The 13540-nt window shown below is 38.2% G+C and overlaps 4 protein-coding genes across 7 annotated transcripts in view; 3 read left to right on the top strand and 1 right to left on the bottom strand.

Moving 5' to 3' along the window:
* LOC121936569 (hepatocyte nuclear factor 1-alpha-like) overlaps positions 1-1862 on the bottom strand; it is a 9792-nt gene extending 7930 nt beyond the window's left edge. Inside the window, exon 1 of the mRNA XM_042478902.1 lies at positions 1552-1862. Within this exon, the coding sequence (XP_042334836.1) occupies positions 1552-1862 (311 nt within the window). The remainder of the gene's footprint in view (positions 1-1551) is intronic.
* A 66-nt stretch (positions 1863-1928) lies between these two features.
* CASTOR1 (cytosolic arginine sensor for mTORC1 subunit 1) lies at positions 1929-8384 on the top strand. 4 transcript variants are annotated; one of them, XM_042478289.1, is made up of 9 exons: positions 1929-2098; positions 4031-4101; positions 4840-5033; positions 6143-6275; positions 6395-6515; positions 6646-6771; positions 6893-6975; positions 7143-7237; positions 7354-8384. In XM_042478289.1, exons 1-9 carry the CDS (start codon positions 1929-1931, stop codon positions 7417-7419), a joined length of 1059 nt encoding a protein of 352 aa, XP_042334223.1. In that variant the 3' UTR covers positions 7420-8384. The 4 variants fall into 4 exon arrangements, 3 of the variants coding, with proteins under 3 accessions (XP_042334223.1, XP_042334222.1, XP_042334224.1); XM_042478288.1 differs by having other exon boundaries at positions 6392-6515; XM_042478290.1 differs by lacking the exon at positions 1929-2098 and adding an exon at positions 2248-3137 and having other exon boundaries at positions 6392-6515.
* Positions 8385-9643: 1259 nt separating this feature from the next.
* LOC121936710 (oncostatin-M-like) lies at positions 9644-11317 on the top strand. Its single transcript, XM_042479211.1, has 3 exons — positions 9644-10141; positions 10244-10431; positions 10540-11317. The coding sequence occupies exons 1-3, from the start codon at positions 10117-10119 to the stop codon at positions 11008-11010; spliced, it is 684 nt and encodes a 227-aa protein (XP_042335145.1). The 5' UTR covers positions 9644-10116; the 3' UTR covers positions 11011-11317.
* A 705-nt stretch (positions 11318-12022) lies between these two features.
* Positions 12023-13540, top strand: part of LIF (LIF interleukin 6 family cytokine) — an 8958-nt gene continuing 7440 nt past the window's right edge. Inside the window, exon 1 of the mRNA XM_042480181.1 lies at positions 12023-13026. Within this exon, the coding sequence (XP_042336115.1) occupies positions 13006-13026 (21 nt within the window). The 5' untranslated portion in view covers positions 12023-13005. The remainder of the gene's footprint in view (positions 13027-13540) is intronic.

Genomic DNA, 13540 nt, shown 5'->3' with positions numbered 1-13540 from the left:
CCCATTTAAAATAAAGACTCTCTGGAGGAGATTTTAAGGGCTAGTTTAGCACTTAAAATCTAATTATTTATATGTATATTATCAATATATATATCTATATCTATATCTTTGTATCTATCCATCTATCTATCTATCTAACTATGTTTAATATCTTTATTTATATATATTTAATCCATATATATATATATATATAATATTAAATCTATTTATTTAGATATATATATTAAATCTATTTATTTAGATATATTTAATCTATCTATCTATATATATATAATCTATTTAGATATTTTGAATCTAGATAATTATATACAGATTATATATATATATATATATAATCTATTTATTCATGTATTGAATCTATTTATTTATATTGAATCTATGTATATATTTATTTATATATTTTAATTAATTTAATTAATATACAGTATATATATCTTACATATATACATATAAAATCTATTTATATAGAATTCTTTATATATTTTATGTATGTATATATATATATATATATATCATTTCCGATTTATCTCTGAGAGGTTATATTATATCACAATATATTATTTATTATATTATAATATTTTATATACTCTATTATATATTATAATATAATATCATGTTATATATATTATATATTGCACAGTATTGCATTTATTTATAATATAATAAATTGTGATAGATAATATACTATAATATAATATAATATATTAGATAATATATAATATAATGATATTATAGGATACTATAATAATATTCTAATAATATATAATAATATATAATAGATAAATATATTAATATAATATATATTATAATATATTAATAGATAATAGATAATAATATTATAATATATAATAATATATATTAATAACATATTATATTAGATAATAGATAATATTATAATATAATAATATATAATATTATAATGGATAATATATTAATTAATAACAACCGATGCTATATCCCTTACTCCTTTCCTTTTTCAATCCAGGTGCGTTTACACCTGAAGGGGAATAAAAAGCCTCCCTGAGAAAGTTAATGATCAAAATCCTTATCGGAGGAGGCTTTTCCTTTATAAATGTATAAAGCCGAAAAAAGAGGAATAACAATAAAGCGGCCCCGGGATAATTAGTAACCAGAACCAGGTCTGAGTCCCCTGACTCCGGAGGCCGACGCCAGAACAGATGCCGAACGCAAGGCGGACAGGGAGGAGAAGAAGCTGAGGTAAGACTTGAACCCAGCTCCCGCCCGAACTTTCCAGTTGCACCTCCTTCGACCCAAACCCATAATCAATATAGAGCTATCTAGATCCTAGTCCGGGTTAACTCCAGGAAATTAGGGTTAGGGTTAGAATACGGAAAACCCGGCGTGCTCCTCATTCCGTACACCGCAGTGGCATCTAATGGTCACAGCGGCCATTTCTTTTAGGAACGCCAGCTGCGTATTCTGACAGGAAAGACGTTAAATTCCCGCTTAATTTGTTCCACAGGGGTTTTCGCGACGTTTCGCGAGATTTTTGAAAACACCGTGGAAGGGGACAAGATGGCGACCACTTACTGCAAGAGCCTTTCGACGACCGCTTTCTGGTGCGCAGCTTCTTCGGGGCTCAGGTTCTCCAGCTCCTTCATGATGGGTGGCGTGAAGTCGTCTTCGCCGTCGTCGGACGCGTCCTCCTCGCCGTCATCCATCCCATTGGCGAGGGACGCCATTTCCGGGCAGCAGTGGTTGCCTTTTTCTGTCACGGCGGCGGCATTCGCATCGGACGCCACCGGTTCCCCCAGTGCTTTGATCAGCGTCTCTTTACTTACGCCGGACTCCAGGAGCGCACCGAGCAACTCCACTTGGAGGTGCGTCAATTTGGACACCATCTTTGTGCAGTTTTGCGCACTTTTCCAAACTGATAAGACTTATCAGCTTTTCCCCCCGGTTATGACATGTTTCTCAGAGTAGAAACGGACGCAGTTTCCAACGGCACGGTCCACCCCCTCCGAAAGGACAATTCCTTAAATCGTGAGAACTCCGCCGCTGCTGTTGCCGCAGCTGTTAAAGGGACCCCTTTCTTGGCCTATCTGTTTACATTGGGAGCAATGCAAATTCCCCCAAGGTTCGTATTTTATCTGTGCGCTTAGGAGAGTTTCTGGACTTTGGACCGCGGCGACGGCGGCGTTTGCGACACTGCGCAGGAAAAAGGGAGAAAAGGGGAGGGAGGGATAGGGAGATAGAGAGAGAGAAAGCGAGGGAAGATGGGGGAGGAAGGATAGAAGAAGAGACGCGATGGAGAGATGCGGCGAAGTGCGGGTTTCCTTGCGCGCCAAAGAGAGGCTTTGGGGTCGAGGGCCGTTTTCGTAATTCGCGATCCCCGATGCCGTTCTTCCCAAAAGTAATGGTCAAACTAATGGTCAGTTCCATCCATAGAATCGTGGTTCAAAGGGACACCAAGTGGTCATCCAGACTGACCCTCCTTCTGCCATGCAGGAATACATAGGATCCTTATTATGATTATATTATTATAAATGTTTTAATTGTTTTAATTATTGATTATATTTTATTATAATGTAATAATGGCCATGTTAATTGGGATTTGAGCCTTGGGAGACCTGGGTTTGAATTCCACTCTGTTCAGCTAGTCACACTCTCTCAACCTCAGAAAGGACGAAAAAACCCTCTCAAAATGGCATTTTGTACTGTTTTGAGCCTTGGGAGACCTGGGTTTGAATCATGCTCAGCCATGATGTAAACAAATCCCAAAAAGTCACACTTTCTCAGCCTCAGAGGCAATAAAAAAACACTCAATAAGTCACACAAAAACCATTACAATAATTAAACAAGCCACCATGATGAAAATAAAAGGATTAAATGCAGTTTAAAAGGCCTCTGAGGCCTTTCTGGGGCGTGGAAAGGGGCCGGGCCTAGTTGGGGCCCCGCCTCCTCCGGAGGGGCCGGGCCTCGCGTGGCGCTGGAGGCGGGGCGCGGCGGCCCTTCCCCGGCCTCTTCAGTACGCGAGGGCCGGGGATCGGGCGCGGCCTAGTCATGGAGCTGCGGATCCTGGTGGTCGTGGTTTGTGTCTTAAGCCTGGCCAGGGCCGGCCTTTGGCAGTACACTCACCCTCTCCTCAAGCTCCTGCTCCTACCCCAAAGGACCAGGTAATGTGAATGGGCAGACACGTGTCAACAAGCGGGTCAGGGGTTGGAAAGGGGTTTTTTGAGGGAGGTTTAATGGCTTTAATCGCTCTCTACAACTCTTTAAAGGGAGGGAAGCCCAGAACCCCAGTTTTGGGTGTTTGTATGTGTGAATGTGGAAAAACACGTGTCAACACGCGTGTCATGGGCTTTGAAAGGGTCTTTAATGGGTCTAATTCACTTTAATTGCTCTCTCATTGCATTGCGCTCTTTAAAGGGAGGGAGGGACAAAGTCCCACTTTTGGGTGTGTATGTGTGAATGTGGAAAAACACGTGTCAACACGCGTGTCAGGGGCTTGGAAAGGGTCCTTAATGAGTTTAATTCACTTTAATCGCGCTCTCTCTCTCTTTGCATTGCTCTCTTTAAAGGGAGGGAGGGACAAAGTCCCAATTTTGGGTGTGTTTGCATGTGTGAATGTAAACAGACACGTGTATTATGTGGGTTTGAGGAGGAAGGTGGGTCAGGAAGCCCCAAAAAGGGGTTAAAGGCTTGTGAGGGGGCTTTAATTGCTTTCTCATTGCATTGCTCTCTTTAAAGGGAGGGAAGCCATTACTATATAAGGAGGTCCCTTTTTGGACTCCTATCAGCCCTTGGGGTGGGCTTTGGGAGCTATAGGTCCCATATATACATATAAACTAATCAGGTTTAAAGCAGTGTTCCCCAAAACCGTGCCCCTTTTCAGAGATGTTGGACTTCAACTCCCACAAGCCTAAGGCATTGGCCAACATGGCAGAGGCTTCTGGGAAACGGAGTCCAAAACTGTCTTAAAAGGGACACAGTGTTGTGGGGCCCACTCGTTCAAAGTAACCAGGTTCAAACTAACCAGGTTTAAACCATGGTTTCTCTCCCTTTCCAGGTGCAAATTCTTCAGCTTGACGGAGACTCCGGAGGACTATACCATCATTCTGGACGAGGAAGGCTTCAAAGGTACCAGGACGATGGTTTTTACGGTCATTCTATGGGGCTGAGAGAGTGTGACTACACTGTAATAATGATAATAATAATTACCCTGTTGTTAAATGCCATTTAAAATAAATATCGACAAATTATATATATTAATATATATATATAATATATTCTATATTGTATATTATATTATAATATATATAATTGTATATAATATATATTGTTATAGAATAGTGTATATGTATATATATTTAAATTTAATTTAAATTTATAAATTTATAAATTTAAAATATATAAATTTGTGTAAATTTACAGCGCTTTACAAGGTTAATAATAATAATAAAATAATACTATATTAAATATATAAAATAAAAATAATTCATAAATATTATTATATTAAATATAATATAATATTAATACATAAAATATATTTTAATAATATAAATATATAATAAAAATAAACATATAAAAAGTATATATAATAATATATTTATTTTAATAATTTTTATATATTTATTTTGCATTTTTATATATTTTTATTACAAATATAAATATAAGTATATATTTAATAAAATAATAGAAATAAATAAATATATAATATTTATTCTATATCATTTTTATTTTATATAATAAAATAATGAATATATATATATAATATTATAAAGTAAATTTAAATAATATATAAAATTAAAGTAAATGTTAACTAATTAAATCATTAAAGTTTATTAAATGAATAAATAAATAGTGTTTATTTTCCAGAGCTGCCTGCGTCGGAATTCCTGCAAGCGGTGGAGTCGGCGTGGCTGGTGCTCAACGTCTCATCCAATGGGAGCGCTTCGGCCGGCATCCAGCCCATCGGCGTCACCAAGATTGCCAAGTCCGTCATCGGCCCTTTGGCGCAACACAGCGTCTCCGTCCTCATGCTCTCCACCTACCAGACAGACTTCATCCTGGTCAGAATTATGATGATGATGATGATGATTATGTTATTATTGTTATTATATTATTGTTATATTTATTGTTATTATTGTTATATTTATTATTATATTTATTATTATTATATTTACATTTTATTTAGAATTTAAATATAAAAATATAATCCTAATATAAAAATATAAAATATTATAATTATTCTACTTTTATATTTATATTATTCTATATTTATATAATTATTCAATTTTTATATTTATATTTATTCTATCTTTATATTTATATAATCATATTTATATTAAAATATAACAAATACTATATTTTTATATTGATATTAGAAATATATTTTTATATTTATATTAGAAATATAATAATTGTATTTTTATCTTTATATTATAAACATACTATATTGTATGCTATAAATATCATAATTATTGTATTTTTACGTTTACATAATAATTATTTTATATGTATGATAAACTTTTTATACATATATAAATATTAATATATTTTTAATTTATATTTATTTTGGAAATATAATATTTATTATATTTTATATTATTTTATATTTAAAAAATCACATTATATTTTTATATTATATTCATATTAGAAATATAGTTATATTTTATATTCATATTCATTATTTTTTATTTATATTATCATAATTATATTTTTATTTTATATTTGTTAGAAATATTACATTTTTATATTTACAATTATTATATTTTATAACTACAGTATCATAATTATTTGCATTTTATATTATTAGAAATATAATATTTATATTTTTATATTTATAATTATTATATTTTTCCATGATCAAAATATAATAATTAATTAATTTCTAATACAAACATTAAAATAATCATTCTAATATAAACGTAAGCATATAATAATTATTCCCTTTTTAATATATATACAAAAATATTACATTTTAATATTTATATGAAATATTAAATTAAAATGTAATTATAATATTTAAATTAGAAATATCATAAATATTATAATTACATTTCAATTTAATTTAATAAACATATAATAATTCTGATAGTTGCAATATAATAAGGATGGCATAGTGGGGAATCCAAAATGGCGTCCGTCACGCCATTTCCGCACGTCCATTTTTCCCCAGGTGCGCGAGAAGGACCTTCCAGTGGTCATCCACACTTTGGCCAACGAGTTCGAGATTTACCAAGAGGTCAACGGAGAGCCGGTCCCCGCCAAATGCGACGACGCCACCAACGGGTTCGTCAGGCCCAAACAAGGTGCGTCACAAAGTGGCTGCCACGTATGCCGACTGCGTGATCGCCTCATTAGATGCATGAAGGCGTTGTCCCTGCTGGTTGTCGGCGTCTGAGGTGTCCATCTTCTCTCATTCTAGCAGTCAGCGCCAACGTCCATCCGTTCCAGAGCCCTCCAAACCGCTTCTGCATCCTTAGCGTTGCGCCGGAGACGTTGCCCGCCATCGCCACGATACTTTTGGATGTCTTGTTCTACTCACACAGGTAACATTCGTGTCCGTTGTGGCGTCCGGTCACGTTCTGCGCAACTATCCTCCCAACGTAAACCGAAATGGAAGGTGAGGTTTTCGAAAAACGCTAATGCATGCCTCCGCCATCTTGTTTCTGTTTCCAGCGCCGCGAAGGAGAGTGCATCTTTGGACGGCGGTAGCGGCGGTGGTGCGGAGTCGTTCGCGTTCTTCGCCTTCTCGCTGATCGAGGGGTACATCTCCATCGTCATGGATGCGGAGACCAAGGAGAAGTGAGCGTGACAATGGCGGTAAAACTGCGCAAACCACGCAGTTTCATGTACAAAGAGACATTGGCAGCGGCGGCTTGGATTGAAGGGTCAAGCGATGACTGCTCTGTTGTCCATTTCCCAGGTTTCCAAGTGACCTCTTGCTGACCAGTTCGTCCGGAGAGTTATGGCGGATGGTGCGCATCGGCGGTCAGCCGCTCGGATTCGGTAAGTAGTGAATTCACGTCGTGGTTTACGTTCTGAACAGCGCAATGGGGGAATACGGAAATGGCGCCGTCGGACGCGCCATTCATTTGCAGGTCTGAAGCCTCAAGAATGAGAGACGCCATTTTGTACCCGACTTACGCTTTTCCGGCACGCTTTTTCATCCGCAGATGAATGCGGTATCGTGGCGCAGATTGCAGAGCCGTTGGCCGACGCGGACATTTCCGCGTATTACATCAGCACCTTCAATTTCGACCACGCTTTGGTAAGGTCGATGGCGCCAAATGCGGGTGCCACAGTTTGCATCGAAACAAAACGCACCACAGGGATTTACGTATTTTTTTGACGTGGAATTTCGTAATTTTGTCAATTTTTGTGCAGGTTCCTGAGGAAGGCATCGATCACGTGACGGAGGTCCTCCAGAAACGCCAAGAGAGCAGGAGATAGAGCCGTTTTCGCGTTTTGCACAACCACATCCGATGTGCGCAATTCTTCCGTAAATCTGGGACTTGACTTCTTTTCCTGCGTCACATGGCGGGCGTTCATCAATGCACAGAGAAAACGCTGTCTCCTTAGTGGTGGAAACAGCGCCATTGCTCTTCCTCCTGCGGAAAACGGCCCCCATTGTGTTTCCGGATGCAATGTGTTCCGTTTCCGAACCTGGCACATCTCAGTATTATACGACCCGTTCTGACACCATTTTTTTCGCTCTCATTCGGTTCTGCGCAGGGATTCCTCAACTGCCATGACTTTCGCAAGGGAGGGATTTTTGCCATTTTTCGTATTTTTTGCGCACTTTTGCGCGGTCGGGGGTTCTCATTTCCGTAAAAGTTGAGCATACGCTAAGATTGCATTTTATTATATATGTTTTAGTAAATACGTAAACACTGGAAGGGTTTTTTTGGGGATAATGGCGGCGAATGGGATGCAAATCGGGTCGCGTTTGCTGCCATTTTGAACCTTGTAGTGTTCCAATTTTCACGTTTTGTGCCAATATTTGACAGTATTGACAATGATGTATTACTAGGAAGCAAGATCGATACTCTCCTTTTTTCCGAAGCGGCCTTAAAACCGCCAAGTGCCTTATTTTGCACAGAAACGGCGAGAAACAAAAGTGCAGCGTTTCGTATCCTACTGAAACGCCACGAAAAAAGGAACAGATATCCGGGTTTAGTTTCATTGGCCATTGATAGAAATTCGTATTTTTTCCCGTAAAGGCGACACTAAGCGCCGTGGAATTGGCGCATGTGGCGATCTTGCTGAGCGTTTTTTAGACTCGGCGCAAAATGTCCACTTTACTTTATCGACTTTATTTCTATATATACGTGTGTGTGTGTGTGTGTGTGTGTGTGTGTGTCTTGTATTAGTTTATAAAAATATTGCCAATAAAGGTGCTTTTCGTTTTTTCAAAAGCTGCGTCGTCTTCGTTTCTTCATAAATTTGGCGCAGAATATACGGCGCGTGTTGCCATTTTATACAAGGCGCAAATCCCATTTAATTCGACAGTGCTTCCTTCCAGGGATGTAAAGGAAGGGAATGAAAATGGCAGCGTCCACGTCACTGTCCAGATGTCTGGTTTTGCCGCAACCCCATTCCAAGGAGTACACGTTTTCGTAAAAAGCAAAATGGCATCAAAAACTGCGTCCGTCGTTTTTAATGAGCTCAAAAGTCGCCGTATCGAAAGACAAAAGTCTCTCTGAAGTGGCGGCTCTCTTTCCAGGCCAATAGAGCAGCAGATGACCAGAGGACCACCGCACTGACTGACTCACCGTCGCAGTGTGGGATGGCGTTCCTGGGAGGCCATTGCGATGGCATCCATCGCGGATCCGTCATCTGTGCTTTTGATTCTCGCAAAGAAGGAAAGGATTTGACTGTCCTGAAAAAGTCTTGAGGCCATCATACACACACACATACACACACACACAATATTTGTAGGTAGATATTTGATTATATATATACACACACACACACACACACATACACACACATATAAATATATATACAGTGGTACCTCGGGATACGAATTACCCAGCTTACGAATTTTTCGGGATACGAAAAAATCCCATAGGGATTTATTGTTTCGGGTTACGAACGTTTTTTCGGGTTACGAAAAAACGCCGGCGCTATTTTAAATGGAGCCGCGGCAGAGCCGCGGCTTTTTTCCCCATTAGCGCCTATGGGTTTTCGGCTTACGAAGGCTTTTCGGGTTACGAAATTAGCCGCGGAACGAATTAATTTCGTAACCCGAGGGAGCACTGTATATATATCACATCTATGGGGGACTGTCTACATGTCTATATGTATATCTATATCTATCTATCTATCTATCTATAAAATCTGACCTTATGTTCTTGGTAGAAGAGATATTTCAATATATATATATATATATATACATACACACACATAATATACTAATACTCTCTCTCTCTATATATATATATATATATATACACACACACATATAATACATGAATTTTATATATATACACACACACTCGCACGCACATAAAATACAAATGCTACATATACACACATAATATGAATAATATATATATGTATACACACAATATACAACTATATATATATATATATAAACATAAAATCCAAATAATATATATATATATATATACATACACACACACACATATACTGTATAAGATACAATTAATATGTATATGTATATGTATGTATAATGAATACTATCTATATCTATCTATCTATCTATCTATATATTTTCGGGACAGGAACCAAAACCAATTGCGTTTTCCGGGGACAGTTTCACTTCCATTTTCTGTGCTACACTTTTCTCATCACAATCTGGGGGTTCCCCCACACACTTTTCGTGGAAACCGCGTCGGACGCCGTGGCATCATAATCATCATCCGTGGGTGTGGAATGTGCCGACTTCGAGGAATGCGCCGTTCCAGGAATGGCTCCGGACGCGTTTCCTGAGAGGAAAACCACACTCATGACCCTTCAGTCCCTTATTTTCATTAAAATTGCGCAGCGCGTGACGCAACATCTTGCGTGGTCAGGTTTCGTTTGTCAAAGCCATGATAAAAATGGAAAGCGAGTTCCTCCTTCATTTAGTCAAGACAGTGAGGAAGAAGCGCGCGGCGTTTGATCTGATTCACCGCTCATAGCATGGTAGCGCGACACAGTTTTATCGGTACGTGACGTGGTTTCGCGGTTTCTGAGACAGAGATGGGATATCAGATAATAATAATGATTATAATAATAACAATGAACTCTATGGTTCTGTGATTCTAAGGAGGACAGCCGCGCAGCATCCATCTTTGCATCACTTTTTGCGCAGTGGCAGCCATTTTATTCCAATGTGCAGCACAATCCGGCGCCAACCTCTGCAAGAGATGCGCCAACGATTCGCAGCTCCTCGAACGAATGAAGACTCAAATCTCGTGGAACCGGCGTCCAGCTCGCGAAATCTACGTTTCCTATGTAAGTCGCGCACTGCGCCAAAACGTTAAACGGCGACCAGATCCGTTATGTATTTTAGTCCTTTCGCTTCGCGTTTTTATATTTTCGTAATTGTTTTCTGTAATTTAGGTGACGCAGAACGGTTTGCGAGACGTCGCCGCACAGCTTTGTGAAACGGCGCCGGTTCGTTGGTTTCCGAACGAGAATCTTGTGCAGAAAGCGGATGGCACCATGTTGCGAGAGCTCTACACGGCGTTGAAGAAGATGGAGTACGCGTTGGCGCTCATCCGAGAGCGGCAAAACCAGGAGGATCCATTGCGCGGAGACTTGGAAAAAGCGTCCCTCTTTGTCGCCGCGCTCCTCCAAAACACGCACTGCGCAATTTGCCTCTGGGAAGGAGTTGTGCCGACGGGGATTGCGCCGTTTCGGCGAACGCGCGTCGAAAATGTTTTCTATGAGAAGGTTGAAGGGTGTCGAATCCTTTGGGGGTATTCGAAATTCCTCAGCCGTTTGGCAAAAGCGTTCGAAAGGCAGGCGAATAGGATGCAAAGGACCGCGCAAAAGCGCAAAACGGTGACACGGACGCGGCGGCCGGGGTGACGCACCCAAATGAAGAAATAGGGCTTCGTATGTTGCTTGAAAAGAGAGTGATGTAACGTCGATTTGGGGGATATTAGGGATGCGTTCGGAGGCCGACATGTTGTTCGGACATCTGGACAACTGAACATCTGGACAACTGGACACTCCAGGCCAAAGTGACCGTCGGAGTCGAGGGATAGAATGATCAATTATACACACACACACACACACACACACATCTGTATCTATATCTATATACAGTGGTGCCTCGGGTTACCCTTGGTTGGGATTCGAAAAACCTTCGTAAGCCGAATTGCCATAGGCGCTAATGGGGAAAAAAGCCGCGGCTCTGCCGCGGCTCCATTTAAAACAGCGCCGGAGTTTTTTCGTAACCCGAAAAAACTTTCGTAACCCGAAACAATAAATCCCTATGGGATTTTTTCGTATCCCGAAAAATTCGTAAGCTGGGTAATTCGTATCCCGAGGTACCACTGTATATATATATATATATTATTTAATACTAATAATTTATGTATCTATATATATAATAATAAATTTGTGCATGGAGCAAATATTACTATTTATATATATATTATTGATAAATATGTAGATGAAAAATATTATTAGTATTAATATATATATATATATATATATTACTAATAATTTATTTATATGTGTGTATATATATATATATATATAATATTATTGATAAATGTGTGCATAAATAAATATTAGTAGTACTAATTATTAAATATACATATATATGTTAAATATATATATATATATAATTATTGATAAATTTGTGCATGGAACAAATATTATTCGTATTAAAGATAATACACTACTTCAATCTGCCTCACTTTTGCAATATGGATTATTATTGATTATCGATTTTTAAAAGCATTGTATTTAAATATTGCTACCTATATCTATAGAATATCTATATATGTCTTCCTTGATATATATATATATGTATATATATATATATTAATATTAATTATTTTTTTAATGCTGTCCAAATTCTGAGGTTTATTTAATTTATTAAAATTAAAACATTTTAATAACGTTATTTAAAGAAATAAACAAATAAACAAATTCAAACTTAAATAAATAAACAAATAAACATTTTTATTTGCGGTGTTCGCCAATCAATAAATCGATCAATAGATGGACATTATTAAAAGCAATCAAGAAATTGGGAAAATCTGTATTAATTAGAAGGTTTGCAGATTTCTAGCGCCTGCGTCTGATCGATTTATTGATCAGTCAATAAACCGATCAATAAATCAATCAATAGATGGAAGGAAGCTGAAAGTGGAAGAGAAACTGGGACTTTATTAAAAGCGATCAATATATTTGATAGGATTAATTGGGATTAATTAGAGGGTTTGCAGATCCCTAAGGTCTGATCGACTTATTGGTCAATAAACCGATCAATGAATCGATCAATAGACAGAAAGATACTGATTTTTGGAGGAAAGACCTTTTTTCTGACCGATCCGAAAAGTCCCCGGTCATCATGGGACCCAAGACAGTCAGCGATTCCTCTCTGGCCGCCGGACAACGGCTCCGGCCGAAACACAGCAGCGGTCAGTCAGCTGGACTTCTGACTCAGGCTTCCATTTGAGGAAGAAGAAGGAGGCCTTGGGTTGGAAATAAAGCAGAGGAAAGGATGGAGTCCTGAGTGACGCTGGACAACTGGACAAGGCCAATTTCAAAACACTGAACAACTGGACACGGCTTCTGGACAAAGCTGGACAACTGGACTTCGAGTCAAAGACCGGACGACTGGACATGGTTTCTTGCCGAAACTGAAGGCTTCTTGTAGAAACTGGACAACTGGACAACTGGATACTGAAGGCCTGAGTCTGGAACGAGGGCGGTCTTGAGTTCCAAAGACTCAATGATGGGCACCAGGCCCTTCTAGTGAGGCGGCCGCTTCGTGCTCTCAAGTTTGCGACAGCGGCGTCCGGTTAACGGAAAAACCGCGACAGCGGAAAATGGAGTAGGTCAGAAATGGCGAAAGTGGCCCAAAAGGTAAAGTGGACTCTTCTTTCTTTCTTTCTTTCTCTCCATCCATCCATCCATTGTCCATATCTCTCATCCATTTGTCTGTCCATCCGTGCATTGTCTATACTTAACTATCTGTCTTTCTGTCCATCCATCCATCCATCCATCTCTATCTATCCATATCTATCTATCTATCCATCCATCTATATCTATCCACTCTATCTATCTATCTATCCATTGTCTACATCAATCAATCAACAATTTTATCGTCTATCTATCTACTATCTATCTATCTATCTCTATCATCCTATCTATTTATCTATCATCCACTCTCTCTATTTATTTATCTATCTCTGTCATCCACTCTATCTCTATCATCCTATCTATCTATCTATCTTTCTATATCATCCACTATCTATCTATCATCTCTCTATCTACTATCCATCTATCCATTTTAATCCAAATTAACAATTTATATATTATTTATTATACAGAATTAATAAATAATAAATTATTTAATTTATTTTATTTTTATATATAT

This window comes from Sceloporus undulatus, chromosome 7 (genome assembly GCF_019175285.1).
Source record: "Sceloporus undulatus isolate JIND9_A2432 ecotype Alabama chromosome 7, SceUnd_v1.1, whole genome shotgun sequence".
Taxonomy (NCBI): Eukaryota; Metazoa; Chordata; class Lepidosauria; order Squamata; family Phrynosomatidae; genus Sceloporus; species Sceloporus undulatus.
This window is presented reverse-complemented; position numbering and strand designations above follow the sequence as displayed.